The 15,756-nt window shown below is 40.3% G+C and overlaps 1 protein-coding gene across 2 annotated transcripts in view; it reads right to left on the bottom strand.

The window, feature by feature from the left end:
- Window positions 1–6,915: 6,915 nt before the first annotated feature.
- Window positions 6,916–15,756, bottom strand: part of LOC138751687 (mitochondrial glutathione transporter SLC25A40-like) — a 70,430-nt gene continuing 61,589 nt past the window's right edge. For both annotated transcript variants that reach the window (XM_069914287.1, XM_069914288.1), the window contains exons 10-11: window positions 11,134–11,214; window positions 6,916–7,689 (exon numbers count right to left, since the gene is read on the bottom strand). In XM_069914287.1, the coding sequence (XP_069770388.1) occupies window positions 7,553–7,689; window positions 11,134–11,214 (218 nt within the window). In that variant the 3' untranslated portion in view covers window positions 6,916–7,552. The remainder of the gene's footprint in view (window positions 7,690–11,133; window positions 11,215–15,756) is intronic.

Genomic DNA, 15,756 nt, shown 5'->3' with positions numbered 1-15,756 from the left:
ACATCATTTGCAAAATTGGCCACAAAGACATCAAGTACATCATCTAAATATTTTTCATAAGTGTGAAAAGTAACGGACCCACTAGAATACCACTGATCAACGGCAGCCAGCCAGAAAAGATCCCCTTTATTCCCATTCTTTGTCTTCCACCAGGAAGCCCTCTTCTATCCACTCTAGTACCTTTCCCATGATCCCATGGGCTACTATCTCATGTGTGACACCTTGTCAAAGGACTTCTGAAAATCTAAGTAAACAACATTGACGCTCCTTTCTTCTGCTCATTACTTCCTCAAAGAATTCTGAACAAATTTGTCAGACAAGATCTCCCTGAAGGAAACCATGCGGCCTTCAGCCTATTTTATCTGGCACTTTCAATTACCCTGGAACCTCACCCTTAATAGTGGACTCTATAATTTTGCCAACCACTGAAGTTAGGCTAACTGGCTTACAATTTCCTCTCTATTTCCCCTCTCCCTTCTTAAATTATGGATGACATTTGCAATTTACCAGTCCACTGGAACCATTCCCAACACTAACAATTCTTGAAAAATTATACTAATGCGTTTACAGTCTCTTCAAGCTACCCTCTTTTAGAACTCTGGGTGTAGACTATCTGCTCAGCTGACCTCTCTGCCTTCAGCTTCCCAAGCATCTTCTCCTTAGTAATGGTTATGACACTCCTGTCCCCTGAATCGCATATTTCTGGCATGCAATTAATGACTTCTACAGTGAAGACAAAATGCTGATTTAGTTCATCTGCCATTTCTGTGTTGCCCATTACCACTTCTCCAGTGTCATTTTCCAGCAGCCTAATGTCCACTCTTGCCTATCTTTTACTCATTATACAAGACTTTTGGTATCTTGTATTATCTTTAGCTTATCATATTTTCTCCCTAAATGCTTTTTTGGTTGTTTTCACTCCTCTGAATTCCTGCTAACTTTTGCAATACCATCTTTGATTTCCCTTACCTGCCACAGTTGCTAACAGTCCTTCAGAATGGCTCTTCTTTGGGATGAACTAATCCTGTGTCTTTTGAATGATTCCCAGAAACTCCTGCCAATCCTGCTCTAACAGTCTTCCATGATGGGATCCATTTCTAATTAGTTTATCTCTCTCTCACTCTGGATCTGTTGAGCATTTTCAGCAATTTTACATAGAAGGCAGAACCCTACAGCACAGGAAAAGTTTATTCGGCTAAAAATATTTGTGTCAATTTAAGATGACTCCAACTGCCACCACTCCATTCCCTGCCTGTCTAAATTGCCTCTTAAATGTTGCTATTGTATCTGCTTCCAATCCACCTCCAATAGAGCGTTCAAGACACCTACCACTGGATGGACATTGTAAATTCCCTTTACACATTACCCTCATTAAATCTAGGGCCTATGGTATTTGATGTTTGCACCTGGGAAAAAGGTTGTATCTATCCTCTCATAATTTTATAGTTAAATCAGGCTGTCTTTCAGGCATTGACTCTCCAGCAGAAACAACCCAACTACAACAATGTCACTGCGAGAGAAAGAGCAAAGGACTTGGAAGACTAGAGTGCTGAGACTAGGCTTTGGGTAAGTGAACTTAAAAAGGGTGTAGAGCTGTTACGACATAGACCAGCAGCAATAGAAATTCACCCAAACAATAGCATCTTCAAGGCAATAATCTTTATTAATAACGATGATATAACCATATAACAATTACAATACGGAAACAGGCCATCTTGGCTCTTCTAGTTCACACTGATTTAAGTGAACTCCACTAGTCCCACCAACCTGCTCCCTGCCCATAATCCTCCAATCCCCTCACATCCAACCTTCTCTTAAATGACAAAATTGACCCTGCTGCAATCACCTCTTCTGGAAGGTCATTCCACTCAGCCACCACCCTCTGAGTGAAGAAGGTTACCTCTAACGTTTTGCCCCCTAACACTTAACTTAAGACCCCTTGTTCCAATCTCACCTACCCTCAAGGGGAAGAGCCTATTCCCCTCATAATTTTATATACCTCTCAACCCTCTCAACCTTCTACATTCCAATGAATAAAGACCCAATCTACTCAATCTTTCTTTGTATTCTAGATACTGCAATCCATGCAGCTAATCTTCTTTGCACACTCTCTACCTTATTGATATCCTTCCTATAATTTGGGGACCAGAACTGCACACAATATTCCAAACTTGGCCTTGAACAGTCTCAACATCACCTACAAGCTCCTATATTCTATGCTTTAATTTATAAAGGCCAGCATACCAAAAGCCTTCTTTACCATTCTATCCACATGAGATTCCACTTTCAAAGAATGATGAACTCTTATTCCAAGATCTCTCTGCTCCTCTGCATTCCTCAATACCCTCCCCTTTACTGCATATGTCCTATTTTGATTATTCTTCCCAAAATGAACCACTTCACACTTATCTACATTAAACTCCATCTGCCACCTTTCAGTCCACTCTTCTAAACTGTCCAAATCCTTCTGCAGTCCCCGAAAACCATCCTCACTATCCACAACTCCCCCTATTTTTGTGTTGTCCGCATATTTACTCACCCAATTTACCACTCCATCATCCAAATAATTAATGTAAATGACAAACAACAAGGGACCCAACAGTGATCCCTGAGGCACGTTCGACACTGGCCTCATTCCTGACAAACAGTTATTCTCCATGACTCTCTGGTGCCTATCTTCTAGCCACTGTTGAACCCATCTATCTCAACATTAATCCCCATTGTCAAACATGACCTTCCCCTCACAAACCCATGTTGGGTGTCCCTGATCAATCCCTGCCCCTCTAGATACTTATACATATTATCTCTAAGAATACTTTCCATTAGTTAACCAAACACTGACATCGAACTTACTGGCTTAAAATTGCCGGCCTATACTTGGAGCCCTTTTAAACAGAGGAACCACGTTTGCAACATGCCAATCCCACAGCACCACAACTTCCTCTAGTGACCATTGAAAAATCACTCTCAGAGCCTCTGCTATTTCATCCGATTTTCCTCATGGTCCTGGGGAAAATCCTGTCCAGACCCGGAGACATCCACCTTTATATACCTCAGAAGTTCCAACACCCCCTCTTTCCTAATCCTTATGTTTTCCATAATTACCCCTTTGCCTCACTTATTTTCCCTACTGAATACTGACGAGAAGAGCTCATTCAATATCTCCCCCATCTCATTTGGCTCCTCACACATTTGTCCACTCCGATTCTCTAGTGGACCAATTCTATCCTTCACTCTCCTTTTGCTATTCACATATTTGTAAAAACTCTTCGGAATTACTTTCACCTTGTACCTTCTTTTCACTATCTTAATTTTCTTCTTAAGTTTCTTTCTACAATCCTTGTATTTTCCAAGCATCTCCATACTTTGCTTCCTGTATTTAATGTAGGCCTCCCTTTTATCTCAAACCAACTTCCTAATCTCCCTTGAAAACCACAGTTCTCTTGAACATTTGGCCCTGCCTTTTATCCTAACAGGAACATAAATATTCTGCACCCTCAAAAATCTCACCTTTAAATGCCCTCCAATTCTCCTCTGCCTCCTTCCCAAAAAACAAATCAGCCCAAACCACTCCCTGCAAATCCCTTCTTATTTCATATCTGGCTTCCCCCCCACACAAAAACCTTCATTGTTGGACCAGCCCTATTCCTTTCCATAATCATGTTGAAACTAATGGTACCATGATCACTGGATTCCCGACACCCACCTCAGTCACCTGTCCTAATTCATTCCCCAACAGTTGATCCAACACTGCCCCATCTCTAGTGGGTACCTCAACATATTGCTGCAAAAACCTATTCTGCAGAAATTTTACAAATTCCAAGCCACCCAGCCCTTTCACTGAATGAGCCTCTCAATCTATATTAGGAAAATTAAACTAACACAACCCTGTGCTTATTGCACATTTCAGCCATTACCTTACACATTTGCTTCTCCAGTTCTCGCTCCCCACTAGAAGGTCTATTATACACCCCTATAATTGTAACCTCACCTTTTATTTTTTTAATTCTACCTACCACCTCCTTTGATGAGCCCTCCAATCACGCATCAGCACCAGTTATATTTTCCCTGACAAGTAATGCCACACCACCCCTCTCCCCTTACCCCTCCAATTCTATCACACCTAAAGCAACAAAATCCCAGAATATTTAACTGCCAGCCACATCCTTCCTGCAACCATGTCTTACTAATCACCACCATGTTATACTGCCAAGTGCCAATCTACATTTTCAGCTCGTCCACCTTCCTTATAATACTCCTAGCATTAAAGTAAATAGCATTTCAAAGAAGTCTTACCCACATCTTACCTTTTGCTTATCCCCCTTTTTACGGTCAACTCTCATTTATTACCATCATCCCACCCCCTCCATTACAGCACTGATCCCTTTCCTCCTCGATCATCTGGCCTTCCACCCCCAAATTTTGTCAACAATCCTTCTCTTTGCCGAAAAACCTTCCCTCTACTGTTCTCCCTCATATGGACCCCTCCCCCCAACCATTCTAGTTTAAAGCCCCCTTAGAAGCCTTGACCATGAGCCAGTGCGGTCCAAATATTTCAATTAAACTACAATCCCCACGTTTTACAGGGTGGGAGGAAACTGGAGAAAACCCACACAAACACGGAGAGAACATCCAAACTTCTTACACAGAGCACTATCTGCGTCACTGGCACTGTAATTGTGTTGCACCAACCATTTATGTGGTCGTTCTGTTCTCCCAACCTGGAACATCTGGCAATCAAGTGCCAGTCTATTTGCCAAGGGTGTTCATCTCCATCTTGGTCACTGTATCAATTCAGCTATAGGCTGATCAGCAGTCATGAGACAGTACATCCTGATGCCATTTTAGGGGACTTCAACCAGTCCAACCTGAATAGACCTGATAACAAACTATCACCAACACCTTACCTGCAAATCCAGAGGAGCCAATACATTTGACCATTGTTACACCACCATGAAGAATGCCAGCTGAGCTACTCCACACATTGGCAAGTCTGATCACCTTGGTGTATGTACCTCTACTCCCAATGTATAAGCAGAGACCGAGGACTAAAGTACCAGTGGTGAAGATGGTAATGGTGGTGGTGGCTTTGAATTTGTGGCCTGGACTATATTAAAGGACTCCTCTTCAGACCTGGATGAATGTACAATGACTGTCACAGTCTTCAAGACCTACATACTGGGAATTAAACAAATAGAAGCCATGGATGAATCAAAAGAATCACAACCTATGGAAGGGCAGCTCTGTAGCGGAGGCAATTCTGAGCGATGCTAGAGACGGTCAAATACTCGCCAGCTATGGCAGGGTTTGCAGGCCATTACATCCTAAAAAGCTGTGATGCTTCACTACCTAAAGAGCTGATCACCTTTTATGCTCACTTTAGTACCACTGAGTTCTCCTTTTCAATGTGAATCCCTGCAGAAGCTGATGATCCTATCACATTTGTCTCTGGAGCCAACGTCATAACATCCTTCAGCCTCTGAAGGTAAACTCGGAAGGGGAAAATCTGATCCAACGAAAATGGCTGGAGTGTTCACATTTTTTTCAACCTCTCATCATTGCCGTCAGAGGTTCCCACCTGCTTCAAAAGGGCATCAATCATAACCAGTGTCCAAGAAGAGCAGAGTGAGCTGCCTCAGTGACTATTGTCCAGCAGCACTCACATCCACTCTGTACGCAACCACAGCAACCTCCCAGTGGCCAACCATTTCAATTCAGAGTCACACTCCCTCCCTCGCATCTGCCCATGGCTTTGTGTATTATCCCACCCTAACTATCTGCAGATTGGAGAAACACCACCTTATTTTCCATCTGGGCACTCTCCAGCCAGATGGCATGAACATTGACTTTACTGCCTTCTACTAAATCTGCTTGCCTTGTTGTTCCAGTTCCTCCATCCACCCAGTCATCCCTCCTCCCCCTCATTGCTGCTGTCCCCTTCCCTTTTCCACCTATAATCTCCTGCCTTTGTCACCACCCCCAATTCTTGTTTGGATGGTTGCCAGCATTTTCTCAAGCCCAAAACGTTGGTTCTGTATTTTTACCGTTGCTACACTGTTTGACCTGCTGAGCTTCTTCTGCATTGTGTTTTTCCACACCTATTCACACAGTAACAGGGCTTTCTGGCCCAGGAGCCCTTGCTGCCCAATTAATCTACAATCCCCTTAAGTTTTGAACAGTGGGAGGAAACCAGAGCACCTGGAAAAAACCAACATAGACATGAGGATAATGAACAAAATCCTGACAGATAGCTCCGGATTTGTTGCTGGTGCTGTTATAGTGTTGCGCTAACTGCAGCACTAACCATGCTGCCATTTACGCTAACTGTGCTTTGAGAGGTTTGTCATGGCCAGAATTAGCTCATACCCAAGTAAAGATCTGAACACATTGCAATTCACCTACCATCACAATAGCACCACAGCAGAGGCAATCTCACTAGTTCTCCAGCTCTGATTATCTAAATAATAGCAACACACAAATATACATAATCAGGCTATCAATACCATCATATAGTCAACAAGCTCCAAAAGCTGGGCCTCTGCACCCCACTCTGCAAGTAGATCATTTGAATTCCTCATTGAAGACCAGTCAGTACATATCAGAAACATCTCCTCTCCAACAATCAATACAGCCATGACTGTGTGGCTAGGCATAATTCAAATGTCATCTACATATTTTGCCAATGACACCATGAGTGTCAGAAAAAACACATGGCAAATGCAGAGGAGTGAGAAAGATCAGCTAGTTGAGGGAAGAGAGAAGGGAAGGTACATGTGAGTGGTGGGGAGGAATTAAAAACTGATAAAACATTTTCGCTATAAACCACAAAAGAGAGTTAAAGCCTGTTAATAGTTGTGCACACTGTTCATTTATTTGACATTCAAAATGAAGAAAAAAAATGTCCCCCAAACAGAATTCCAAAAACTTGAGACATGCTCAACTTTATTTTCAAGAATCTTCATTGCAATAAATTGAGTGTGCAGATTTAAAATCAGAATAATCTCACCAGTCCATTTTGTGTTTATTTGCACTAGCAAAGGATTATCGTTATAGATAATTAATGTGTAAAAATAAAATATTGCTATGCTTGTAGTTTGCTAAGATTCAATATTAACTGAAATACTTTGCAAAAAATTATTTCTAGTTTAATTTCTACACAGATTTTAAACATTTAATTATGATAAAACTTCAGAATTCATTTCTTTATCATCTTGGAAAATCTGAAGCTTTGTGGTTCTGTGTAATACTTGCAATACTAAATAGGCAAATCTTGTTTTTATTTTTTTAAAAAAGCATTATTTCAATATCTTTCATATTATTTTAACCAGATTTGGCAAAACATGAACCCAAGGCACAAATTTCAGTAAGTTTAACCACAGGAAACAGAACTTGTTAACCACTGATAATGTGTCCATTCACAAGTGTGATGCTCCAAGACTTCACATCTGTAATAACAGGTATACCATCTTTTGATGTTGTTTGTCTGGGGATTTGGCAAAAAAAAATTGCCTTGTTTATTTTCTTCCTCAGGTTCAATCCATATGTACTTTTTTCAGCTGAAATCTGATGAATAGCTTTTTTTTCTCTCCCGCTCTTGGTTTATTTTACGAAAAAAGGATTTGCCATATTCATAGGAACTGACCATAATCGCACAAGCTGGTGCTACCTTCATTAATCGAGGCAACAAACCTGGAGATTAAGGCAACAGAAATTTTAGACCATTTTTTTTCATATCCACCATTTTATGTCTATCTTAATTAAAAAAGTACAGGTTCATGATCCTTTATCCGGAACCCTTGGAGGGGTCACTATGTTCCGAATTTTTGAATTTTATGGATTTCGGAAAGCCAGGTTTAAGCCCACCTGAATTGTGCTGCCGTAACCACCCCCATCCCCTTCCAGTCACGCTGCCGGTCTCCCCCTGCCCACCCGACTCGCGCTGCTGGTCTCCCACCTCGGCCGCCCGACTTGCGCTGCCGTCTCTCTCCCCACTTGCCGGATTTTGAAGCTTTCCGGATTTTAGATGTTTGGATAAAGGATTGTGTACCTGTATATGAATTTGGTTTGCAATTACATTATTCATACAAGTAGGTTCTAAAAGTTCAGTTACAACTTTGCATAAGATTCAACTGATTTTCTTCAGTACATGAAAGTTTGTGTTGATATCAGTTTTTGCTTGGACTGTGTTTTAGGGATGGGCTAATAAGGAAACTGTCCCTATGACACAATGTCAGCCAATTACTGAGGCAGGTTTAACTTATAATATACAAGCAAAATTAGTTCTTCCTTAAATGGCATAAATTTTACAGATGATGCAACTCAGTGAAGAATTAATCTCTATCATTAAAGAGGCATCTGCAGCTAAGTAGTCTCCAACCTAGACTGACTTGTTGATTGGCATCCTGGAGGAAACTATTAACCTCTGTCTTATTTGGGGGCAAGTACATTTGGAACGTTGCAATTAGAGCAAGCAGAAATCATGTTATTGATATATGTATGCAAACTTCTCCACAAAGAAGAAGTCAGATAAGGGCATCTTGGCAAAGTTTCTGCTAAAAATGTTGGGAAAATGGTTTAATGATTTCCAAATGTTCCCGGCACAAAGCATTCAGGATAAAGTGGAGGGGGCAGTATTGATTAAGAGAAGAGAATGTTTGTATTGATCATGGTCAACATGTATTTTGAGCTAAAGAACAAAATACAATTACAATAGTATGGGTTTTCTCTAGGCTGCTAGTCAGTGCTAAAGATACAGAGCAGCCAATTTGCAGGAAGCAGCACCTATCCAAGATTTAAAGGAACATTTATTTAATCAGTAGTTTTTACCCCAATAAGCAAAGCTACATTAGTGAACTTGATTCTTGGAAATGAGCCAGGCCAAAAGAAGTATCAGTGAAGAGTATAGAAGTGGTATTCATAATGTGATAAGATTTCTTAAAAAATATACAGAGCCCTTGAAGGTTTAATAAGATTCAACTGGAGAAGGGCTGGAGAGATGAGAGCAGTCCTAAAAATATCAAACCTTAACAGATAAAACCACAACTTGACGCAGTGGATGGCATTTAATGGTAGAAATAATTTTGCTGTGATCTCTTTACATTTGCATGCAAGAATGGGGGGGGGGGGACTCTGAATGATGCAAAAATGAACAAAAGAGGGAAAAAAATGCACCTAGCACATGGGGTTAATTTACAGGAAGTTCAGAGGGGAAGTACAAAAATTAAAGGAAAAGAAGCAAAGATAGAATGAGAAAGTCAGTAACGAAGGATCAGTCAATTTAACTTCAATGTGGAACAAAATTATGAAAAATAATAGCAGTAGTAGGCAATCAGGCCCTTAATTTTCAATATGTCCTGTCATTGATCAAGATCAGATTTAGAAATATATCTTTTTTAAATAAACTCAACAGTGCAGGTTGAACCTCTATTATCCAGCGTTCCATGGTTGGGCAACACCCATGGTCCAGCATGTTTTGAATCTGTTGCCATTAGTACAAACTCCTTACAGAAAACACAGGATTCAAAGCCCTGTCCCTATCGCTGGAGCTATAAAGGCATTGCGCTAACTGGGATCTAATTTGTGATATATTTGATCCTTTTAGCTCAGAAAATGGGTCTGATTGAGGCACCTTTGACACCTATTTTCTGCACATTTTCTATTTTCCGGCATTTTCTGTGGTCCGGCAATGGCCAGGTCCCAATATCGCTGAATTAGAGGTTCAACCTGTACTACAAAAGTTCCTCCTTGACAGATGAAATTTCTCAACTCAGTCCTAAATGGCCGACCCCTATTTCTTCCAAAATTGTGACCCCTGGCGTTAAGACTCTCCATCCCACATCTAATTTATCAAGCCCTCAAAGATTTTAACAACTCATTTTTTCAACTCAAAAGGTTACAATATCAGACTAGTTGATCACTCCTATGGGAAATTTGAAAGGCATGGTATAGTTGGATATGATCCAATTGGCTAAAGGGATCAAGGGGCATGGAAAGAAAGCAGGATTAAGGAACTGAAGTCATATGATCAGCCATAATCATATTGAGTGATGTTGCTGCATGGCCGAGACTTGCACCCATCTTCTATATTACCATCCTGGATTTACAAATAGGAGTACTTGAGCAGGAAGCCATAATTAATCTTTACAAGATGCTGGTTTGTCCCAATGGAGTAATGTGTCCAGTTCTGGGCATTGTACTTCAGGAAAAATGTAAGTTTTCTTTTAGAGAGATGCACATAAGATTTCAGTTTTTCGTTTGGACAGACTGAAGGGTTATTGTCCTTTGAATTCGATAAAAATATTTAAATCTAGAGTTGGAGATATGCCCAGAAACAGGCATTTCAGCCCCCTGGGATGTGCTGACCAACTACCCAATTACATCGTGCCTACAGTAATTCCATTTTTAATTCTCCCTAATATTATCAACTCCTGTCAAGTTCTATTACTTATCAACACACCAGGAGTAATTTATAGTGGATGTGGGAGAAAATGGAGACACCTGGGAAAGGAAACCCAGTCATAATATGTAAATATCACAAAGTCAGGATTGAACTTGTGTCCCCAGCATTGAGGACTGACTCAACTAACTGCACCACTGTGCACCAAATCACAGATAGGGAAAGGGATAGAAAAAACTATTTGGCTGAAAGGTCAAAAATTTGGGGAAATAAGATAATGAAGAGCAAAAGGTATGAAGAAAAACATTAAAATGGTAGTTAAGCTCTGGAATGCATAGCTAGATGTAGCTAAGGAAGCAGATTCAGTTGTATCTTTCAACAAGGATCTGTACAAGAAAAGAAGCTACAAGGATAAACAGAGCAGAGTGACAACAGCTGGTTTGGTTTTACTGAAACATGCAAATTCCACAGGCCAAATGATCCTGTTCCATAACATAACCTTTCTGCAATTCTGTAAAAGTTGCATGGATGTTATTGAGACTCATTTAAAATGAAGATAAAAGTGAAATAAAAGTTATTTTCTGCATTTGTAAAATTGCACATTTACATCCCAATGGTAGAATGCACTGCAAACACAATGCAAGTAGATATTTCACTGATATAACAATTACAACATGGAAACAAGCCATCTCAGCCCTCCTAGTCCACAAGTAGAATTTGAAAGTGATTTAACTTACCAACAAACAAGCCTTCAAACCCAGACTGACTAACAATTCTTTCCATTATTTTCCAGGTGGAGGATAATTGTTTCCGTGGTTCTGCAACAAAATTAACCATAGAACCTTATGAATATTGTAATATATATACTGACAATCAATTCCTAAATTTTTAATACCATGGTAACAGGCCATTTGGGGCCATGAGTCCATGCCCCCCAATTTACACCCCATTAACTTACACCCCTGGTATGTTTTTGAACGGTGGAAGGAAACCAGAGCTCCCAGAGAAAACCCATGCAGACACTGGGAGAACATATGAACTCCTTACAGACAGTGCAGGATTCGAATCAAAGTCCGATCCCAATTGCTGGCGCACCGTGCCAGCCTAGATATGGAGTTACTATTTATTTCTCTAGTTGGGAAATTAATATTCCCCAGCCATATGAGAATAAAAACTTTACTGTACTGGGGTAATTGAAAGCCATGGTATTACTTCTAGTAGAGGCTTTGTTTACAAATTTGAAGCAATTATCCATTTTCATGACAATTGGGAATATGCCTCCAAGTTAAGTTACTGGGATTTCAAATCTCCTGATTCAATTTGTGCTGATAACCCAGAATGTTTTATTTAAAAGGGCTATTCTGAGAAAGGCACATGAAAGAAGTGTCCTCTCTCCAATAAAGAAAATTAAACAAAAGTTATTTTCATCTTGTAATTTTTTTCCAAGAACTATTCTTGGCAAATTCTTCTTGAATATATCACAATAAAATTTACCACGTCCACCTGGCTAAGATAAAGGAGAGCAAAAACCAGTGAATTATAAACTAGTTTACCCCAATTTCTTCAGCTGAGAAAATCTAAAGCAAAAATTAGGCATCAGCCACTTCTGGTGCAAAAAAATCTGCATTACAAGAAGTACATTACACATAGAAATATGCATGGTTCCTAATGGCACCACATTTAATACAGTGCAATTTGAAACATTTTAACAATGACACAGTGGTGTATTCAGAATAGGTTTGATGGGATCAAAGAGAATCAAGGCTGGACATGCATAATGAACAAACAGTGGTCTTTAACTTTGCACAGTGGAATTCACAAAAAGGGCACACGCTCACAGACTAAAGAACACAGCACATAGGCACGATATACTGAGAAATGAGGGTTTAACTTGTTCAGTACCCACCACCCATGGACATGGTATATTGCGTAACAAATAAATGAGCACACACACATAAACCTGGTCTCGCCCCATTGCAATTGGCCCTCCAGAGCTGCCTGCAGCCAGGAGCACAGCAATGGTCACAACTAACAAGTACATTTAAACCTGGTTTCCAGCATCGACCATGGTTCGGGATCAGGACTGGCCCATTAGAGTCAGCTCCCTGGTGCCACCTGTGGCCTGCAGCCTGTATTTCAGGGATGGTTTGCAGGCAGCAGCCAACAAATAGAGAAAGACAGAGGGACTGCACATGCTGCTTTTTTAATGCAGGACCCGTCCATGTGACCTGCTAAGGCCAATTGTGTGCCAACCTCACCTATGGGCAAATCTAACCATTGACTGGCACTTGGAGGACCAATTACACATCAGCTGCCAGGGTCAATCAGGTATTAGCCTCAGGGGTGGGCAGATCAAATCCTTGATTGGCAGGTGAGCTGACTTCCAAATGGGCTCCAACCAGAGAGATCACTCTTTACAATCTACATTCCCACCAGGTTCCAGTCAGAGAGGCCATATGGCCCTCGTCAATCCACACAACACACAGTTTACAGTTTTTAAAGTTTCAAGTTGCTGTTCTCAATGGAAGCTTGGTTGTTACCAGTGAAGAGTTTTTCAAGAACACATCAGCTGCTGATGTTCCCCACAGCCAGAGATGATGCTTTGAAACCAAATGTTCTTTCAGAAACAGAGGTAATCCTCTCTGCAAAAGCACAGATGTGGACCACCCTTTTATTGTGCACAGTCCTGCTGAACTAGCATGGAGAGCAGACTCAAAAGGAGGAAGTCAGCCATCAAGAATTAGGGCCAATCAACCAACTCATTTTTGGGTCTGGAAATTGGTTATGAATACTAGTAGATCAATGGACCATTTTTAGCAAGCACGTTACTTGGAGTGCAGGAATAAGGACACTGATGTCACCCACCCTCTATCTACCCCCACTGACAGTACCAACTCATCTCCCATTAAGGCCACTTGGGAAGCACACAACCAACTGCCAACCATCCTTGACTCAATTGGCTCAGAAAAGCAGTCAAAAGTTTAGGTCAAGCTTCCTTTGGATTAAAAAGGAATTGATGCAGTCTTCCGGCAACCAGGCTGCAGCTGTACGAGGACTTTATGACACAGCAATAATGACTGTGAAGTACACATGTAGACAGCAAAAATATGCAATCGGATAACAGAATATTTATTATTTTAGGTACACCATTATAGCTATTTTTTAGTTTTGTAGTTTCCCCCCCCCCCCACAAAGTACATGTTCAGCTGCAGTAAGTAAAAAAAAATTGATGCCATACATATCGTATCAATAAACTCATTTTTAGTGTCGCAAACTCAATATCAACTGCTTGAACCTAAATACTACAGAAGAGATGAATTTCTAGTCAATGAGGCCCAAAAAGATAGGGATCTAAAAGTGTAGCTCATTAAAGACAATTAAGATGCATACAGAAAGTGATCAAAATACTAAAGAAACATTAAGTGTTGCAGCTAGAATATAGTAAGATGGTAATATTTATGTTGCAGCTGAACAAAATTCTTATAAGCAACATCGGATTCACTGTGGGGAGTCGTGGGCTTACAAAGTGAAGCCATTTCTAAGGGTTGGGAATTTTACAGTAAGAGACTGTTCAGGAACGAAATTCAGAAACATTACTGCATGCAATCCTGGTAAGTTTGAATATTTTTCAATAAATGTTAATTCAGAACAATCAATTTTCATTCCTTCCCACTCACACTCCCAATATCCCTGGCAATGCTTATTCTTGTACTTCCTCCCACACTACCATCCAAGGGCCTAAAAAGTCCCTCTAAGTGCAGTAAAGAATCATGTCACCACTTAACCTCAACCATTGGATTGGTGCTCCTGATCTGGTCTCCTTTACCTTTGTGTGACCAAAGGCAAACTAGGCGAATGAATTGCAAGGCACCTGCACTTTATTCATAATGGCCATCCCAAGTTGCCCCTTCAACTTCCCTTCCTTTAGAGTTAAAATATTAAAGGCCCATTTTCTGCCAGGCAGAAGATATTTGTTCTTGTGAACATGAACCTCCAGATTCAAGGGTTGTTGCTTTCTTACTGTTATCAGAAGGAATCAATCTCATACTGGCATAAGATAATGCTCTTGTACTAATTTTATAACTGTACTTTTGTTAGGCATGTACTTTTCTCTATACTCATCACTATTTGATTACTCCAACACTGTTCCCAATAATATCTTGTTTTTATTTCCAAAATGTATTTATTGAGCATCAAAAAAATAACCCAAAGACGTTCATTGTACTTTTTTTAAAAAAACCCAGAAAGACCAACACACATGTACCCTCAGATACAAGTCCAGATCCCCCACCCCCCGACCACCATGGCACATTTGCTCATGATATCATCGGTATATTTACCAAATGTAACAAGCATCTCACAGTTAGTCTTTACTCCGTAAGCTCTCATAATTTGGAGATAAAATGCATAAAGGGTTGCCATTTGTGGAAAATTTTTTGGTGGACCCTCTTAATGGGTATTTGATTTTCTCCAGTTTAATAAAGAAACTGATATCTTTAATTCATTATGTAATAGAAGGACCCCTATCAGACTTCCAATGTAACAAGATTAGAGCTTAGCCAAAAGAGACGCAAGTGCTACTGCGTCTTGTAAGGAATTTAGGGAGTTGTCAGAGATTCCAAATATTACAGTCAATGGGCAGGGTTGCAAATTGACTTTAAATATTTTGGATAGCGTGCTGAAGACTCCACTCCAGAGCTGGTATATTTTGGGACACTGATAAAACACGCGACTTAGGTGACAAGGAGAGCTATTACACCTATTGCATTTGTCCTCAATTTCAGGATAAATGGCTGACAGTCTGGATTTTGAAAAGTGAACCCTGTGCAGCATCTTCAACTGAACGAGTTCTCTCAATAGCATCTTCCCATAGTTTATCCTCAATTCCATTTCCAGTTCTTGCTCCCATTCTGCCTTTATTTTGGAAAGTGGACAACTGAATGGAACTATAAGTTTTTGAAATTGTCCCTCTCAGTCCTGGATTAACTGATATTAGATCTTCCCAGGGTTGCTTGCCAGGTAACTGAGGGATGTTTAGGAAAGCCTTTGAAATAAAATGTTGAATCTGAAAGTAAAGAAATATGTGTGATTCAGGTAAGCCATTATGTGTGTTTCAGAGAGGTGATGCTACTAAACACTTAGTTTGCATAGGATTTTGAAGATATTTGATACCTTTAGTTTGCCATGTATTTAAAAAAAGAAAGTGACTGAAGGTGAAAATAAGTGATTGTTATTTAAGGACCCCTGAAGAGACACCGCTGCCCACTTAAAGTGACATGTAATCTGGTACCAAATTTTTTTTCCTTATTGAGAACCACTGTTGGTGTGGTTAGAAGAAGAAGCAATGAAGAATAAATCAT

This window comes from Narcine bancroftii, chromosome 1 (genome assembly GCF_036971445.1).
Source record: "Narcine bancroftii isolate sNarBan1 chromosome 1, sNarBan1.hap1, whole genome shotgun sequence".
Lineage (NCBI taxonomy): Eukaryota > Metazoa > Chordata > Chondrichthyes > Torpediniformes > Narcinidae > Narcine > Narcine bancroftii.
Note: the sequence above shows the minus strand (reverse complement) of the source record. Positions and strands in the feature narration are given on the sequence as shown.